Consider the following 15,602-nt stretch of genomic DNA (forward strand, 5'->3'; position numbering starts at 1 on the left):
CTGCGAGCGAGGCGAGGCCGTTACGGGAGGAGCGCCCCCGCTCCCCCGGCTGCCGCCCCTCCCTGTGGGGAGCCCCCCGGGCCCTGCCGCCGCCGGCGGGCGATCACCCCTTTTCCCCGCCGGCGGCCGCTCGGGGCAGCCCCGCCATGGAGGCGGTCACGCCGGGGAAAGTCAGGTAACGCTGCCCGGTAGCAGCTCCTTGGCCGGCCCCCGTCTCGCTCCCGGTGTTGTCGGGGGGGCTCCGCAGCTTTCCGCGGGGAGCGGCGGTGCGCAAGCCCGGCCCCAGCAAGGGCCCAGAGCCGGCCGGGGGTGGCGGGCAGGTGTGCGGGGCCGTGGCGGCGCTGTCCCCGCCGCGGTACTGTCTCCGCCGCCCCTGCCAGGGCAAAACCCTCCTGCGTACGTGGCGGCGGAGCGGGGGCCGGAGAGCGGGTGTCACAGCGCGCAGGTGAGCTTGGGTGCAGGCTGCACCGCTGGAAGGCTGGCGGGTTGCAGGGTGGTAAATACGGCAGCAGGGTCCCACAGACCTGGCGCAGAAACCCGGAAGCGCACAGGTGTCCTCAGGCACAACCGGGAAGGGTTACACTGCCTAAATATATGGTAACTGTGAGGTCTCTAATAATAACTCCAGGTCTATTAATATTTAGTTCACAGTAATTGTGACCGAGTCTTCATGGCTGCCATCTGCATTATATATGTTGCATGTATGTAATTAATAAGTATTTTGTCAGAATGAGCTCTTTGTCTGCCAGTACTAACACCTTATTCTCCTCTGTGTGTGTCTGAACTCAGCATGTTCTGGGAAGTATTTTGATGACAGACACTACTGGCAGCCCATTTTTTTAGGCAAGCCAAAAATGTACTGTTATCTAATAGACTTAAAGTTAGCTCAAGCCTAGAGATAACGTAGAGCTGTCAGCAGGGCCATCAAAGCCTCCCTCCCTCGTCAGCCCTACTGCAGGTAGAAGAGAAGGGTGCAGCCTTTCTCCTTTTCTGCCAGTCCTGCCTCTTTTCTCCATTCTCATTACTGGAACATAATAGTTGATTACAAGGACTGCAGAGAGAGATCTGGTTTCGAAATGCAAAGCCGCAAGAATTCGCATGTGCTGGAATTCAGCTCTGTTAGTCACAGATTCAATTGTTTGCCAAAATTATCAAAGTTTAAAAGGAAATGGTTTAGCACAGAACTAAACGTGTAAGAAATTCTTCCCATATCCAGACATAGTAGTTCAAAGTCCAACATGTTTTATGTCACCGCAGTTGCCTGCACACTCTTTAATCCTTACTCCTCTTGAGGAGGACTCCCATCATCTGATCATTCAGGAGGTGTTTGGTGAACACATTGAAACATTTTCTGTTTCTGCTCTTTCTAGTGTCCAAGATGAGGCTGTGGACAAAAGCACCTTTAAGGAATGCAACCAGATTGCTTTTTACAGGTAAAGAGAAGAATTGCAGTGTAGGGTTTTTTTTTAAAACTAGTAATATTAAAAGATACAAGAAGTAGTTGCACATTGATTTTTAATCACAGCAAGTCTGGTACTTTCAGGATTTATCTTTCAAAGTGAGCGTTTCACTCACCTGTCAGCAAGCAATAATCAGCATATTTTAAAAGGTGGAATCTTACGTACAAAACCTCTTCTGCTAAAGTTCAAAAGAGTCAGTCCTCCCATCTGACAAAGCCCCAGCAATATGTTAACTATAGGTACACTCAGACACAGGTTGTTTTCTTGTTGTGGATTTTTCTTGAATATCCGTAGTTCAAAACAACAGAATTCTCAATAGAAACCATTAGTCTGTGACAATAGCATAAATTATTACAGTGCTATTGAAGAAGTACCTTGGCCAGAATTTAGCATCAAATCTAAATTCTAGCTCATTAGTCTCTTAGAGCTGATCTTAAGCTAAGTGAACCTTCTCATCCCATTTCTAACTGAGATACCTCTCCTCCAGCTTTTTTTTCCTCCCATCCTCCATTGCTTCTATCCCATGCTGCCTGAATGAAAGGAATGATTGCCCAGTGTTATACTAATTAGTCACTGACCTACTGGGTTACAGTTTCAGATATTCATTTATGTTCTGCAGGAAATTACATTCAGAAAAACCCAAATAACATTTTGCCAGTGGGAGCAGGACTTCTTCCTCTTTTCACACCAGCCCTTTCTATCCTATCGCCATTTTAACTTAACACGTCTAATTTCTCAGCGGGAGGTTGCCACACATTAGCAAGCATCAGATCCTGTCTTTGCCCTTCTTTTAAAAGAAATCCTTTATCTGATTGCTCGCATTTGTGCAATATCTGTTTGCAAGGAAACAAAGTCAGTTTACTAATGAAGAAGCTTCCTATTAAGGTAGCCTCCAAGACACTTACCTTCAAATACCTCATAAAACCTGGGCTCAGCAAGGAGCATTCTACAAACAGTTGAAAGAGCGTCTGTTTCAGGGTCTCTGTCCTAAAGACTTCATCAGGGCCAAAAGCTGTAGTCAAAACTCTGTAGTCAACAGGCTTGTTGAAAAACAATTTCCTCGGTGCATATTCAGGACGTTACAAATTACAAACATGTAGTGCTTCATCATCACAGAATGTAGAAGCTGTTCACCGGGGCATTGCAGACCAAACGGGTGTATATGACAGAAAATGAAAAACAGATTATTGAGCTGAAATTTCTGGGATCATGGAAAGAAGAAGAATGTAACTGGACAACTAAGAATTTAGTTGGACACTTGAATTAAGACTATTATTGTTTAAAAACCCCTATAGAATGGTGATGGGTGACCAAACCCCTGTAACATCTCATTGATAAACATGTATGTGTGCTCAGAACTATATTCCTTCTTTTTCCCCTTGACTTGAAGCACTGATAATAATTGTATTTGAAAAAATTCAAGACAGAATTATTAAGTGAACGTTTCTAACAATATTATGTCCCTCTGTGTGATGTAAGCCACAACAATTAGGGAGACCAAAAATAGTTTTCTGTCTTGACAGGCGTCAGAAACTTCTACATCCTGGAAAATCCTTGTATCGAGCATTATTGGATTCAGTCACGTTAAGTGATGAGAATGTCAAATTCCAAATTATTCATGAGGAGAATAAGGTGAGATCCTACCTAGCATAAGAGGGTGCTTACAGAAAAAGCAGTGAATATTATCAATGAGTCTGATAATATTTGCAGATTTTGAGATTCTTCAGTGGTAGATATTTAAGATATGATGCAAAGTATCAGCCTAAAGATGTCCTTACCGGTTAGTATTTATTTGACAGCTTGAGACTTTGCAGGAGAACAGATATTTTAAGGAACTTAAAAAAATCTTTTAACGAATTTATGAAAAATCTGAATAGAGCTCTCTTTATCTGAAAAAATGTTTTTAATTCAGAGTTTTCTCCACTATTCCAAAATAAAAAATTCTTTTTCTGTAATGGAATAAGAAGACCTATGTTTCAGTACCTCCTAACCATACCTTTGTATTCCTGTGTTTGCTCAAAGGCAGTTTTTGGGCAAAAAGAAGTCGTCTTTGCATTTAAGACAACAGCCAGGAAGAGGAGTGTCTTCTCTTTCTCTAGTTTAACAGCGTAGCAGGCATCACATTTGCTCAGGGAATAGGCAACCTAACCCATCCTCAGATTATGGGAGTTTGGAACTACAGCTCTCTTCCGTGCTCTAAGCATCATGCTATGTAGATACTCTGCATAAATGTATTTTCTGCCTCTCTTGTTAATCGTGACCTTCTTTACAGTCAGTACAGAAAAAGGAGGCTATTTTTTGCCTAGATTTTAAGGTAGATGAAAGGCAGAAGGCTCTGTGGCTTCCTAGACTATTTGGGGGTTTATACAAAGCTGGCATAATGTAAAATATTTCCTAGGAAGCAGGATCTGGAACTCCAAATGAATCTTTTCTCTCTTGCCTACTCTCCCTCTGGTATTATGGTTCTTTCATTCTTTCATGCTTTGAAGAGAGCAGGGCTGATTGGCTTTCAGGTAGAGGGAAAAGATATCAGGCCAAAATTCTTCAGCCAGTTTTGTGTCACGTGGGAGGAGAGATTAAGAAAGGAAAAAAGAGAAAAAAACAGATTTGTGATGTAGGGATCCTCCACGGAAGAAAAATGAGTCATGTTGTATAAACTAGAACAGAGTGACTTCCCACTTCCCTGAACTCTAAAATAGCAAGTTACGGTGGGTAGGGCAGTATTATGCATTTTCTTTAGGTGTCTTTCTGACACAGTTCATGAGTGTCAGCACCACTGAGAATACTAGCGAACACAGAGCACTGACGTTTTTGCAAAAAGCCCACATCTCAGTAGTATCCCACTCTTACATTGACAGCACAGTAGTGTAATTGTCTAAATTTTGAGATTACTGTTACTGTGAGATGCTACCCCTGTTTTCCATGCTGCTTGTGCGGAGAGCTGCAAAACGCTAGACATGAGAGACTTGAAAAGTCTGCTTAAAAAGAGTTGCTTCTTCGAAGGGGAGAAGTAGAGTTAGCTGGTGTAAACTCGTATGGATGATGATTGTTGCTCAGCAATGCTGAAGAACATTAAATCAGAAAGCAGGCCTGTTTTTTTCCAGACAGTAAGTGTTTGGTGATGTTGAGTTGAAAAATAAGTTGGTATTTTTTATCACTACCAGTTTATCTGTTTGCTCCCAGGTTCTTCTACAAGTAGAAATATGTGAAATAGAAGGCAATATTTTCAGGCTGAAAATTGATGAGGCATCTCCTCTCAGAGCAAGATATAAAGTTCCTGATGTTCTTATAAAGGAACCTACCACTCAGAGGTAAGTGATGGGTAGATGGTTTAGCACCTTAGTAACTGATACAGGTTCATTTGCAAGAGTGTTTTCCCTTCTCCCTCATTTGTGCTACACTACAGTTGTCTCTCTACAATCAAAGTTGTTACAGGAAGAGAAAATAAAAATGCATGTGGTTAATTTACTTTCAAATATTCGTGATAAAGACGTAGGAGAAAATTTTGTCATATACATAAGAAACTTGAGGCTATTGGACCCAATCAGAAAATAGCCTACTTGTTATGATGCATCATTTTTACCTAAGGCATTACCTGTTAATGTGAAAGGAATGCAACCTCCACACAGCAGTTCTGTAGCCACCTGTTGCACTGTGCAGTGAACCATGAACACAGCATGTATTTCTGGCATTCTTTGCCTCAGCATTAGCCTTGAGGTTTTTATAATGTATGCGGATATTGTCACCCCATCTTTTGTTTGAGATGGTTATTTAGTTACAGTGGATTTCATGTGCCGCTGATTCATATAAAGCTGTTCTTGCCTTTCATTTGTCAGACTCTTTGTATCCCAGAAAGAGGCAGGTATTTTGGTGCTGTCAAGTGTTAATGAGGACTACAAACTTCAAGTCACAGCAAACCCCTTCCAGGTTGAGCTACAGTCCAAGGGTGAGACTGTTCTGAGCATGAATTCCAATGGGTTGTTGTATTTTGAGCACCTACAACCACCTCCCAGTATTAGGTACAGTATCTGTCTGTTGCATCGTAGTATGTACTGATTGTGCTGTAGCTGAAGATAAAAATTCTACGGAATTGCAATTTCTGTGATAGAAGCTTTTATGCATTGAAATCTGTCTTCTCTTTTACTTCATACCAGTAAGTACAATGGTGAAGTTTTAACAAAAAAATTCTAGATTAATTAACTGCAGACTGTTTTAATCCCTTGCAGCAGCTGTGTGCAAAATGCTAACCTCATTTAATGGCCAATTTTGTAAAACACTAAAGTATCCTGGCACCCTTTGTCTTTCTTGGGAATGAGTGATGGTAGTATGATGAGGTTATTAGTTTCATCTCCTTTTATGACTAAACTTACTCTTTAGGTAAGTTTTATTCACCATATAAGCTCTTGAAGTAAGTTTTGTTCAACTTACAATGTGCCATATTGCTGCAAGATTTTACAGGTCAATGCCACTGCAAAGTGCTGGAAGGGTGAGAAACCACAGTGCAGGACATGTCATAGCTGGAAAAAGAGCATAGCAAGCATCTCTCCTAGAGAGTATTATTTCAAAAATTGTAAATAACAGAGAGCCCTTAACAGAGAATGACGAAGAAGTGAGGATCTTCTGGGCGCTCATGCAGATAGAAATAAATGTGAAAGGCCAAGAAGTCAAGCTAACTCAAATATGGAGTGAAGGTTATTTTAAGACATTGAATATTAAAATGATTTTCCAGTTAGAGCTCTCAACTATGACATCAATTTTCAGAATAGTCAAGCACCAAAACTATATAACGTATAAGGCAATGCTTAATGCTATATGAATTTTCTGTTTGAAATCCTTCCTGACGTTAACAATAAATTGATTATTTCTATGTGTTTGTTTTCACTAGAAAACCTACAGCAGAAAAAGAGGAGGCAGCAAGTGGTTCCTCTAAGGTAACCCATGCTTATTGCAATTCCAGCGTCAATATTTTTTAGAAAAGAGAATGAGAATCATGTTAGTTTCTTCTGGTACTATGTTTACAAACATAGTCTAACCACCTTCCAGTGAAATTCAAAAAAAACCTGGTATTTCATATTGAGATATTTTGCAAATTCATAGTTGAATAAAGTTTTATGTGTTTTACCAGGGCTGTAGAATGCATCAGTCAGGTAGATCTAGCTCAAAAATGTTTTTTCCCTGGCCTTTTTATTTAGAATTTCTTTCACTTTTGTACTCTCATTTGACTCGGAGTAGATGTGTAAAACGGAGTTTTGTGGTGATACTTGGTCATTTTCAAATTCCCTGTTCTTTGCAAAGGGAGTTTCAAAGGAACGGGACCTGGTTTATAACGGTCCAAAAATATGCCTCCACATACATTCATCCTTAATACAGAAGTAAGATTCTCTCTGAAAAAAGACCACGTCCTGGCAGTGCATGAAGGCACATACCAGTTTTCTCAGGAGGCTAAGCTATGTCCATGATATAATTTTAGCCTCCTGTAGAGCAGATGTCTGCTTACTCCACCATCCTGTTATAAATGGCAGGAGCTATGCTGCCTTCAGCATACTTGTGTCTGAACTCTGAGTTCTGCCAGGGAGTGTGCCTGCTTTGGGGGAGTCACACAGCTGCAAGGGGCCACGTCCACTTATTCTGGGATTAATGTAGAAAAGAAAACCATGAAAGATGCTGCAAAAAGGGGAAATTCTAGGACAATGAATGTCAGGGCACAAAGCTCAAAGTTTGAAGGTGGCTTGAAGTATCAGCTACACCTACAGGACTCCAGGGAGTCTGGAGAGGTTTTTTGTTGTCTTACCCATACTGTTTGGGGGACTGGGTTGGTTTCTGTCCGTATAGGTTTTCCTGTTTGGTTCCATCCATGCAATCTTTGCATTTCATAATCGTGTTCAACATCCAGAAGAAAGACATTTTTTACAGTGAGAACAATCATTCACTGGAACAACCTCCCCAGGGATGTGGTAGAGTCCCTGTCACTGGAGAATTTCAAGATGCAGTTGAACAGGGTGCTAGATAATCTCATCTAGGCTCCCTTGCCCATGAAAGGCTGGACCACATCATCTTTTGAGGTCCCTTCCAACCTGGGCTATTCTATCATTCTGTGATTCTATCCAAGACCTCAGGTATTACTTTTATGCTGTAGCAGAGTATGTGTGTGCTCCACTAGCACGTCAGTTCTTCAGTGTAAATTCCTGCAGCAGGACTGAATTGTGTTTTGGATTTATTTATATTAACTATATTTGGCAAAAAAAAGCAGTTAACAATGTACAAATCTCATGTGAATAAACATATTTTTCTTAGAAGTAAATGGTGTGAGCAGTTGCATTTGCCAGGCTTAGCTATTTCTGTTTATGCAGGAGAAACAGGAGGATCTAGGTCTCTGGCAAGAGAAATTTGGCAGTTTCTTAGACATCAAAGCTCATGGTAAGTCTCAGTCTAGTTCTGAAAACAGCTTTACTGCTTTGTATATACCTCTGTTCATTCATATTTCTGTCTGCTTTCTGTTTAGCTGCTTCATGTTTATCAATGTCTCACTCGCTCCTTCTTTTAACTTGCGTATCAGATATCAGTGATGTGTAAGAAATTTGACAAAAGTACTGGAAATATTAATTAGATTTCTGTTCAGGAGGGAACACATTAAATGTGACCCATTTCGTCAGCTCACTGTGTGTCATTTCTGACACAGCATAACCCTATGTGCATTGGCTGACTGGTATATAAGGCATTATTTCCTTTTTATTTTCTTTTGTTTTCTTTTTGAGTATCAGCACATAACATTGATTTCACTTGTAGTTTATTCTCATGACATATCAGAAATCATATCTAAGCATTAATAATTGTCACAGAGAAACTGAAGTGGAGGACTACAAAAGGAAATACTGAATGGTCTTAAGGGATAAGAAGAAGGTTATAGGAACATGTAGGTCAGTAGCTCAAATACAATTTAAATTATTAATTACCAAAATTTATGACCATCTGCTGTCTGTTCAGTTGTATTCTACATTAATTGAGTTGGTAAGCTTTGTCCATTACCACTATCATGCAGACTTTTATAGCAACCAGCACTACCTAGCAGCTGCAGTAGGGAGAGGGAAGTCCGAAAGAGCTTCCTTTTGGTGACAGGAGCTTCTTCAGTTCACAGTCAAGACACAGAGGGGCAGGAGGCTGTTGCCCTTGTTGTTCATGCTGTATCTGATGTGTTAGGCCAGCATCATGTTTTTGTGTTTCTCTGTGTTGGAGGAATAAAGTCCATATGGTCAGGTTCTGATCCTGAAGCCACTGCTTGTCAGTCTACAGGATCTCTGGTCACCTGCCAGAAGTTGCTCTGGATTCAGTAATGTGACAAGATGATATCACTGACAGAGGCTGTTGTGCATGCTACTCCCCTGGCTGAGGCTGAAGAGACGAGCAGTAGAAAACAGGCAACTCTGACTCTAAACTCCACTCTGCTGTACCGCTGTGTTGCAGAGCTTGGCTTGTAGGTACTGAGATAGAAACAGGACATAATTTTAAGCAGTTTCACTACAGAATAAAGTGACTCACTATTACATTTTTTTCTTCTATTAAAGTGATTCATGTTATCTTCTTAAGCAGATCAAAATCAGAATAAATACAATAAAATCTGTTCAAAACATCTCTATAAGTAATAATAAAAGTGAAGCTGGAAGCGAGTATGAAAGAGCTAATTATTAAAACCTGCTTTTAAATATTTTTTTTTCCAGTTAGGTTGCTGTGCTCTGTTGCTTTCAGCTAAGCCTGAGAATGGAACTCTGTGATCATCTCTTTTAATGTTATTCCCACAGGTCCTAGTTCTGTAGGCATGGACTTCTCTTTACATGGATTTGACCACGTTTATGGGATACCGCAACACACAGAAGCACTTCTTCTCAAAAACACCAGGTAAAGGTGGCAGATTGTTAGTGAAAGCACTATCATTTTTGTAGAGGAGAGCTATAACATTGTCTTAATAATTTAATGTAGACAATGGCTTGAGATATGTATATTATATAGTGTATATTTTAGTTTAATGATACAGCAAACTGAATCATAGCCACTGTCCATATGAAGTAAGTTGTTCTGCTTTCCCTTTCCACTCTGCAATGTCATGAATGACCCCTTCTGTTCTCTTTCAATTTTCCATGCAGTTTTTTTTCTGAATTGTAAGATTGGTCATGTTTAAGCAGAACTTAAAAGAGCAACTCCATGGGAGGATGAGAGAGTTCAGAATTCATATTTTAGGACTTAGAGCAAATGAACACTAGTCTCACTGGCAGCAAAAATGTTGTTTGATTCAGATAGTAAGGACCAAAGCAAAGAAGCAGTAATCTAGGCTGTGCACATTTCAGCTCTGGATGCTGAACAGAAGACCAGAATACAGAGTGTTCACTGAGTTTAGTGGAATGGCAATAGAGCTAAAATTGGCCTAGTGCAGGATGCTTACATATAACAAACACATCTGTTTGTTTGTCCTAGTGATGGTGATGCCTACCGGCTTTATAATTTGGATATCTTTGGCCACAAGATACACGACAAAATAGGCATTTATGGTTCAGTGCCCCTTCTCTTAGCACACAAGCCTAACAGAACTTCAGGGATCTTCTGGCTGAACTCTTCAGAAACGCTGGTGGATATTAGTACAAAGGCAGTAGCTGAGGTGAGAGTTGCTCACTTTCCTCAGAATTTAATAGTGAAAGAAAACATTCCAGGGCAGGGCCAACAGGAACATAACAACATTGTTGGAGATTTATCTTTTGCTCACTAATGAAGAATTGTCAGTCTCTTTCTCCTGTCCACCCTACTGCTAAATTTGTTGTATTAAACCACTGAAAAGAACAAGGAGGTGGCTCCTTTCAAGAGTCAAGTTATAGACTTAACAGGTCTACAGGAGAAGGCAGAGAGGAAATACATAATGTTGGAGCAGAAAAAATCTACACAGGTGGATGTAGCAGGCAGAAAAAAGGGTGGACAAAAATCTTGACAATCTTTTGGATCTGAGAAATTTTTCTGAGTTTTTAAATTCTTGGAATTGCCACACATTTCTGCTTAGCAGGCTCATTCTTCTGTGGAATGTAATTGACCTTCAAGAAACATAAAATGTTCAGAGAATGAACTCGCTCAACTCTTGAAACACAAACGTATGAATTCTGTTAAAACTGAAACAGTGAGGAAAAAAAATCTTGCTTTATTCCAGCACTTCATTACGTGGTTAAAATTATTAATTTTCTTCATTACTTAGGATATAGCTATTACTCAAAGATCCTGCAGAAAAAGCAGTCTTTAATTACAGAAGAGCTTTAATTACTTTGTCCCTCATTACCCATTTTTCCTTATTAACTATCCCTCTATTTTGTATAAGCAGTATGCAAGGTAAAGGATTTGTGAAGGATGTATAAGAAACATTCACTGTGTATTCCTACTACCTGCCAGGTATGTGTTAGTGAATTATGTGGGGTTCCACGTTTGCTCCTTCATTGAACAGAAGTTTGATAGAGAGAGATACTCAGTTTTACCTTGATTTCCTTCAAAGCACATGCCATCCAGATCTGCTGCAGAGACTGCTAAGCAGAGAGCAGTGCCTCTAACTGATGTGCGCTGGATGTCAGAAAGTGGGATCATTGATGTTTTCCTGCTGATGGGACCCACTGCATTTGATATCTTCAAGCAGTTTGCACAACTGACAGGTACTAACTCACATAACTGGAGTCAGTATGGCACATTTACCTGGGAGATTCTCTAAGGAACATGCTGTACCAAGAGTGGGTTAATATTTACCTAGCCCATTGTGTGCAGGAGGCCATTTGTTCTCAAACTGCAGTTTGTAGAGCAAAGGCTGGTGCTATTTTGAAGACAGGCCTCCATCCTTGCTTTCCCTAGCATCTGCAGCTGGTCAGACTTGGCCCTAATTGAGAAGCCAGCATAAATATTGCTATCTGAAACTGCTCCCTTAGATGAAGAGAGGAGACACAGAGGACTAGAACTGCCAGTCACCAGCAAGACAGGCCGTCTTATAATGAGAAAAGACTGAAGTTATGGAGTAGTGTATCCTGGCGAGTAGAGAAAGAAGATGAGAAACTGTCCAGTGTGTCCGTTAGGGAAGGGAGCAGAGATGGCATGCAGCTATGGGAAAGGAAAGAAGCAAGAGGCTCAGGAAGAGACTTAAAAAAAAGGAGGCAAGAGAACTAACATTTTATGAAAGCAAAATTCTTTATGTACTAAAGAGAATGAAAAGCACAGAAACATTCCTGGTAGTTCTTTAGTGTGTCAGCAATGTTTGTTTGCTGTTATGGAGAGAATGTGGTTCAGCTGAACAGGAATAGGAAAGTAGCCAGATTGCAAGAGGATGTCACGAGGCAGAAGGGCATGCTCAGGAAAGTTTCCTTGCATATGCATCCCTTTTGCCATATGCGTACATACATACATACATGTTTTCTAATTTTAAAAATTCCTGACAATTGCAAATCCTTGTACTGCAGCACCTGTGGGTCTGTTTACACTACTCAGGTTCAAGCAGTCACAGGAATTGCATTCTACTGATTGAAATCTAGTTAATTGTTCACATTAATGACAGTTAAGCTAATCTAGAATATTTTTACATTAGAAATAATTAAAGAATAAAATTATGTTGGTTACTGGAATAACACTTCAGCATAATGGAACAGCAACTTCCTGCTCACTCTTGTATTATCATTACAGCCCTCTGCTCTTTCTGGCTGTTGAGCTTGTTGTAATGTTTGCTATTTCAAGAGTTCAGTCACTTTGGTATGAAGAACATGCTTTAGACTCAACTTAGGCCAGCATTGCCTAGCTCCAGACAGATACACATTAATCATAATAACTTTTCTAGAGTCTCTAGATAAAGTCCTGAAGGGCATTAATAGTGTTCTTTCATTCATATGCTCTTCCTAGGCACTCAAGCCCTGCCCCCCCTTTTTTCTCTGGGCTACCATCAGTGCCGGTGGAATTATGAGGATGAGGAAGATGTCAAGACAGTAGATGCTGGCTTTGATGAACATGACATTCCTTATGATGTGATATGGCTGGACATAGAGCACACAGATGGCAAGAGGTATTTTACTTGGGACAAAACTAAATTCCAGAACCCCAGAAAGATGCAAGAACATCTCAGGAAGAAAAAACGCAAGGTAAATAATATAGCAGGAAGAAAGAAAATATTTCTTTGTAGTGTGAAGCTACTCAATCTAGCTTTAACCAAGGTCCTTCAGATACTGGAAACAGTTTAACTACAACAGAGTGAATTGGACTGTGTTGCGGTCTGGTGATGCTTCCAGTGTGCAAGCTATCTTGTTTAATTCAGCTTCTTGTGCTGTTTCATTATTTCATAGTTTGTTCTGTACCTTGACCGTCAGGCTAAGTTTGACCCATGTGAAGCTCCTTCTACTGCTCCTTGATGGGTGCAGTAGAAAATTTTTCTACTTGATGTAAGCTTTGACCATTAGTAGTTACTATTTTTGCTTCAGCTTTTCTTTGTATTGATAATACTTTTTATTTTCTGCTTATACTAACTGGGATTTGTCGTTTATGTATGTTGATACGATTACTTACCATAAACTAAATGTTTTTCCCTTCTGGTGAAGTCCTGGTATGATGTGCAGTCTGTTAGCTTAGTTAGTCTTTATTTCTGCTTTTACAGCTAAAATGTTTTTCTTGGAATTATAGAGGTATTAAAATGTACACAGTTAATATCTAAAAGTTGTGGAATTGCTCAATGCTTGATCTGTGCCAAAAGCCAATGAACGAGGGACTGTTGAAATAGCATTCAAGTTTTATAATCTCTTATTTGGAGCTATAGTACTTTCTCAACTTTACAGCAACGCAGTTAATGGCAGCAGAAAGTAACTGCAAAATACAATACGTGGATGTTTAAAAAAAATTAGAAACTTCTATTGCTGTTGTATGCTATACAAACTGAGATATGTTTAAATGTCTTAAGGCAAATTATTCTGAGCAGGGCCATGAACATGGAAGTCAGCTATTTTCCCATTCACAGAATACAGCAGTGAATTAAACATAGTGTTTTAGGGGTTGGGGTACTTGCTTTTATCTGAAACAATTTTTTTGGCCCTTGTTTCAGAGGAGTAAGCATGAATTCATGCCCTCCTTGTAAATTCAGCTATTATACATAAGTCTAGCACAGTATATATATACAAGAACTGGTAACTGCTTTCTAAAATTAGTGACACAGTTACTTTCTTTACCTGAAGTGAAATCATTATCTGCCTTTTATCAAAAGTGAACTCTTACTGTTTTATTCAGTACAGTTGATGCTAATGATGCATTTTATTTTCTTATCCTGGCAGCTTGTCATTATTGTAGATCCCCACATTAAGGTTGATCCCACGTATACCCTGTATTCACAGGCAAAAGACAAGGGATATTTTGTGAAAGACAGAAATGGGCAAGATTTTGAGGGCATCTGTTGGCCAGGTAAAAAAAACACTGTCTCTACATTTCAAGCTGTTTATTTTAAAAATTTTGCAGAATAGTTTAATTGGAACCCATGGAAGTGGAATTAAATTCATACATTCCTTGCATTTTTTGGTAAATATTCATAATTTCAAATACTTTGTGGTTTCTTTGGTACAGTCAGGTTCTAATTGCCTCAGCTGTATAACTTCCTCAGTTCTGCCTGTTGGATCTGCAGAGAGTCCAAATGCCTAGAACTAAAAAAATTGGACTTATTGATCAGAACAGCCATCCCTCTTCCCAACTTGTCTTGGGTAGCAGAAATGCAGTCTGGTCTGTTGCAGTGAGCACAATTTATGTAGGCTGGATGAAATTAAGTGAAGCCAGATACTGAAGACTTTGATTCAATCATAATATAGTGATTTCACATGTTATTTTTCATGAGGAGATCTCGTTGCGGGAGGGCAAAGGAGGTTGTCCCCCTTCTTTACAGACAGAAAGCCCACAATCCTGGCAAAGGAATAAATATGAGAAAAATCAAGGACCTATTACAACTTCTAGTAGCGTGGTAAGATGTAGCTATACGGCTCCTCAGCGACGCTTTCCTGTTTAAGCTCAAAATGCCAGGAATGCTGTCTGTCCCTGGCTTCCTGTTCACAGCTGAACATATTTCAAACTGCTAGCAGTCATCTTTAAATGGTGCTGAGCTTCAGACCTCCAGAATCTATGTGTGTTGGTCCACAGAACATGGCAAGGGATGTATTGAGTTCCAAGTCAGCCTGCAATTTGCTCTTGAGCTTTTGTCTCAGAAACAATAGCAACCACATTATTGCTGCCCATTGTGGAAAGCATTCTAGCTTTAGGCCACTGTGTTTAGGTGAAAAGACAATGCATGCCTCCTCTTAAAATCAGGTAAATAATTGAGATCTCCTACATCCACAGGTTCTTCTTGTTACCTGGATTTCACCAATCCTGAAGTGCGAAAATGGTATGCAGATCAATTTGCCTTCAAAACGTACAAGGTGTGTATTTTTTGCTCCAATCTGTATATCCCAGAAAGCCTGAAAATGGGGAAAAGAGAGAAGATAAACTACTGGCTAAGCAAGTGGCTTTTGTAACTGTATTATCATAATGTAGATGAAAATATCTTGATAAACTGAAGTACCACAGAATGATTTTCTCCATGGACTTGCCTGCACTGAGAAAGCTGGAACCCATATGCCACCAGTGAACCTGCTCACTTAGTTGAACCAGTAGGATGGACAAACTGCAGGCATTTTAGCAACCTATAATCTAACACAGCTGCTGCAGTTCCAGCTTTTACTACCATGAAAGCACACAAGGAGTGATGTGGGAGCGCGCTCTCATAGCTCACGGTCACTTCACCCTGACCTTCCTTCCAGCACTCCTGCCTAGTGCTGAAAGTGTCTGGGTGAACAGTGCTGGACACCTCCAGTTCCACACTGCACCCCCCCTGCCTCAAAGTTCTGCTTTGCAGTAGGGTTGTTGAAACCACTTCCCTAGTAGACATGCATAGTAGACGTTTCCCGTGTTGCTTTTCCTCTCCAGTTTTTCTCTTCTGGCCTTCTCTGATCTTTTCCTCATGGCTATTTAATACTTCTCTTTTCCTTGCCTCTTTACCCTCACCAGAAGGCAGGAATAGCAAGTACCTACTGAGTTTTGTAAGAATTGCAAAAATCAGGTGGGCTTGTAGGCTGCCGCCCT

General features: G+C 40.3%; 1 protein-coding gene across 3 annotated transcripts in view; it reads left to right on the forward strand.

Moving 5' to 3' along the window:
* Positions 1-57: 57 nt before the first annotated feature.
* The window catches only part of GANC (glucosidase alpha, neutral C), a 28,015-nt gene continuing 12,470 nt past the window's right edge, over positions 58-15,602 (forward strand). The window contains exons 1-13 of one of the 3 annotated variants that reach the window (XM_068399058.1): positions 58-175; positions 1,371-1,433; positions 2,984-3,092; positions 4,644-4,771; positions 5,297-5,479; positions 6,346-6,391; positions 7,811-7,877; positions 9,257-9,353; positions 9,927-10,107; positions 10,981-11,134; positions 12,360-12,595; positions 13,772-13,898; positions 14,820-14,899. In XM_068399058.1, coding sequence (XP_068255159.1) covers positions 147-175; positions 1,371-1,433; positions 2,984-3,092; positions 4,644-4,771; positions 5,297-5,479; positions 6,346-6,391; positions 7,811-7,877; positions 9,257-9,353; positions 9,927-10,107; positions 10,981-11,134; positions 12,360-12,595; positions 13,772-13,898; positions 14,820-14,899 — 1,500 coding nt within the window. In that variant the 5' untranslated portion in view covers positions 58-146. Of the gene's footprint in view, positions 176-355; positions 446-1,370; positions 1,434-2,983; positions 3,093-4,643; positions 4,772-5,296; positions 5,480-6,345; positions 6,392-7,810; positions 7,878-9,256; positions 9,354-9,926; positions 10,108-10,980; positions 11,135-12,359; positions 12,596-13,771; positions 13,899-14,819; positions 14,900-15,602 lie in introns of those variants that run through there. The other 2 variants (XM_068399059.1, XM_068399060.1) reach the window with 2 other exon arrangements.

The sequence above is a fragment of the Nyctibius grandis genome, chromosome 4 (genome assembly GCF_013368605.1).
Source record: "Nyctibius grandis isolate bNycGra1 chromosome 4, bNycGra1.pri, whole genome shotgun sequence".
Taxonomy (NCBI): domain Eukaryota; kingdom Metazoa; phylum Chordata; class Aves; order Nyctibiiformes; family Nyctibiidae; genus Nyctibius; species Nyctibius grandis.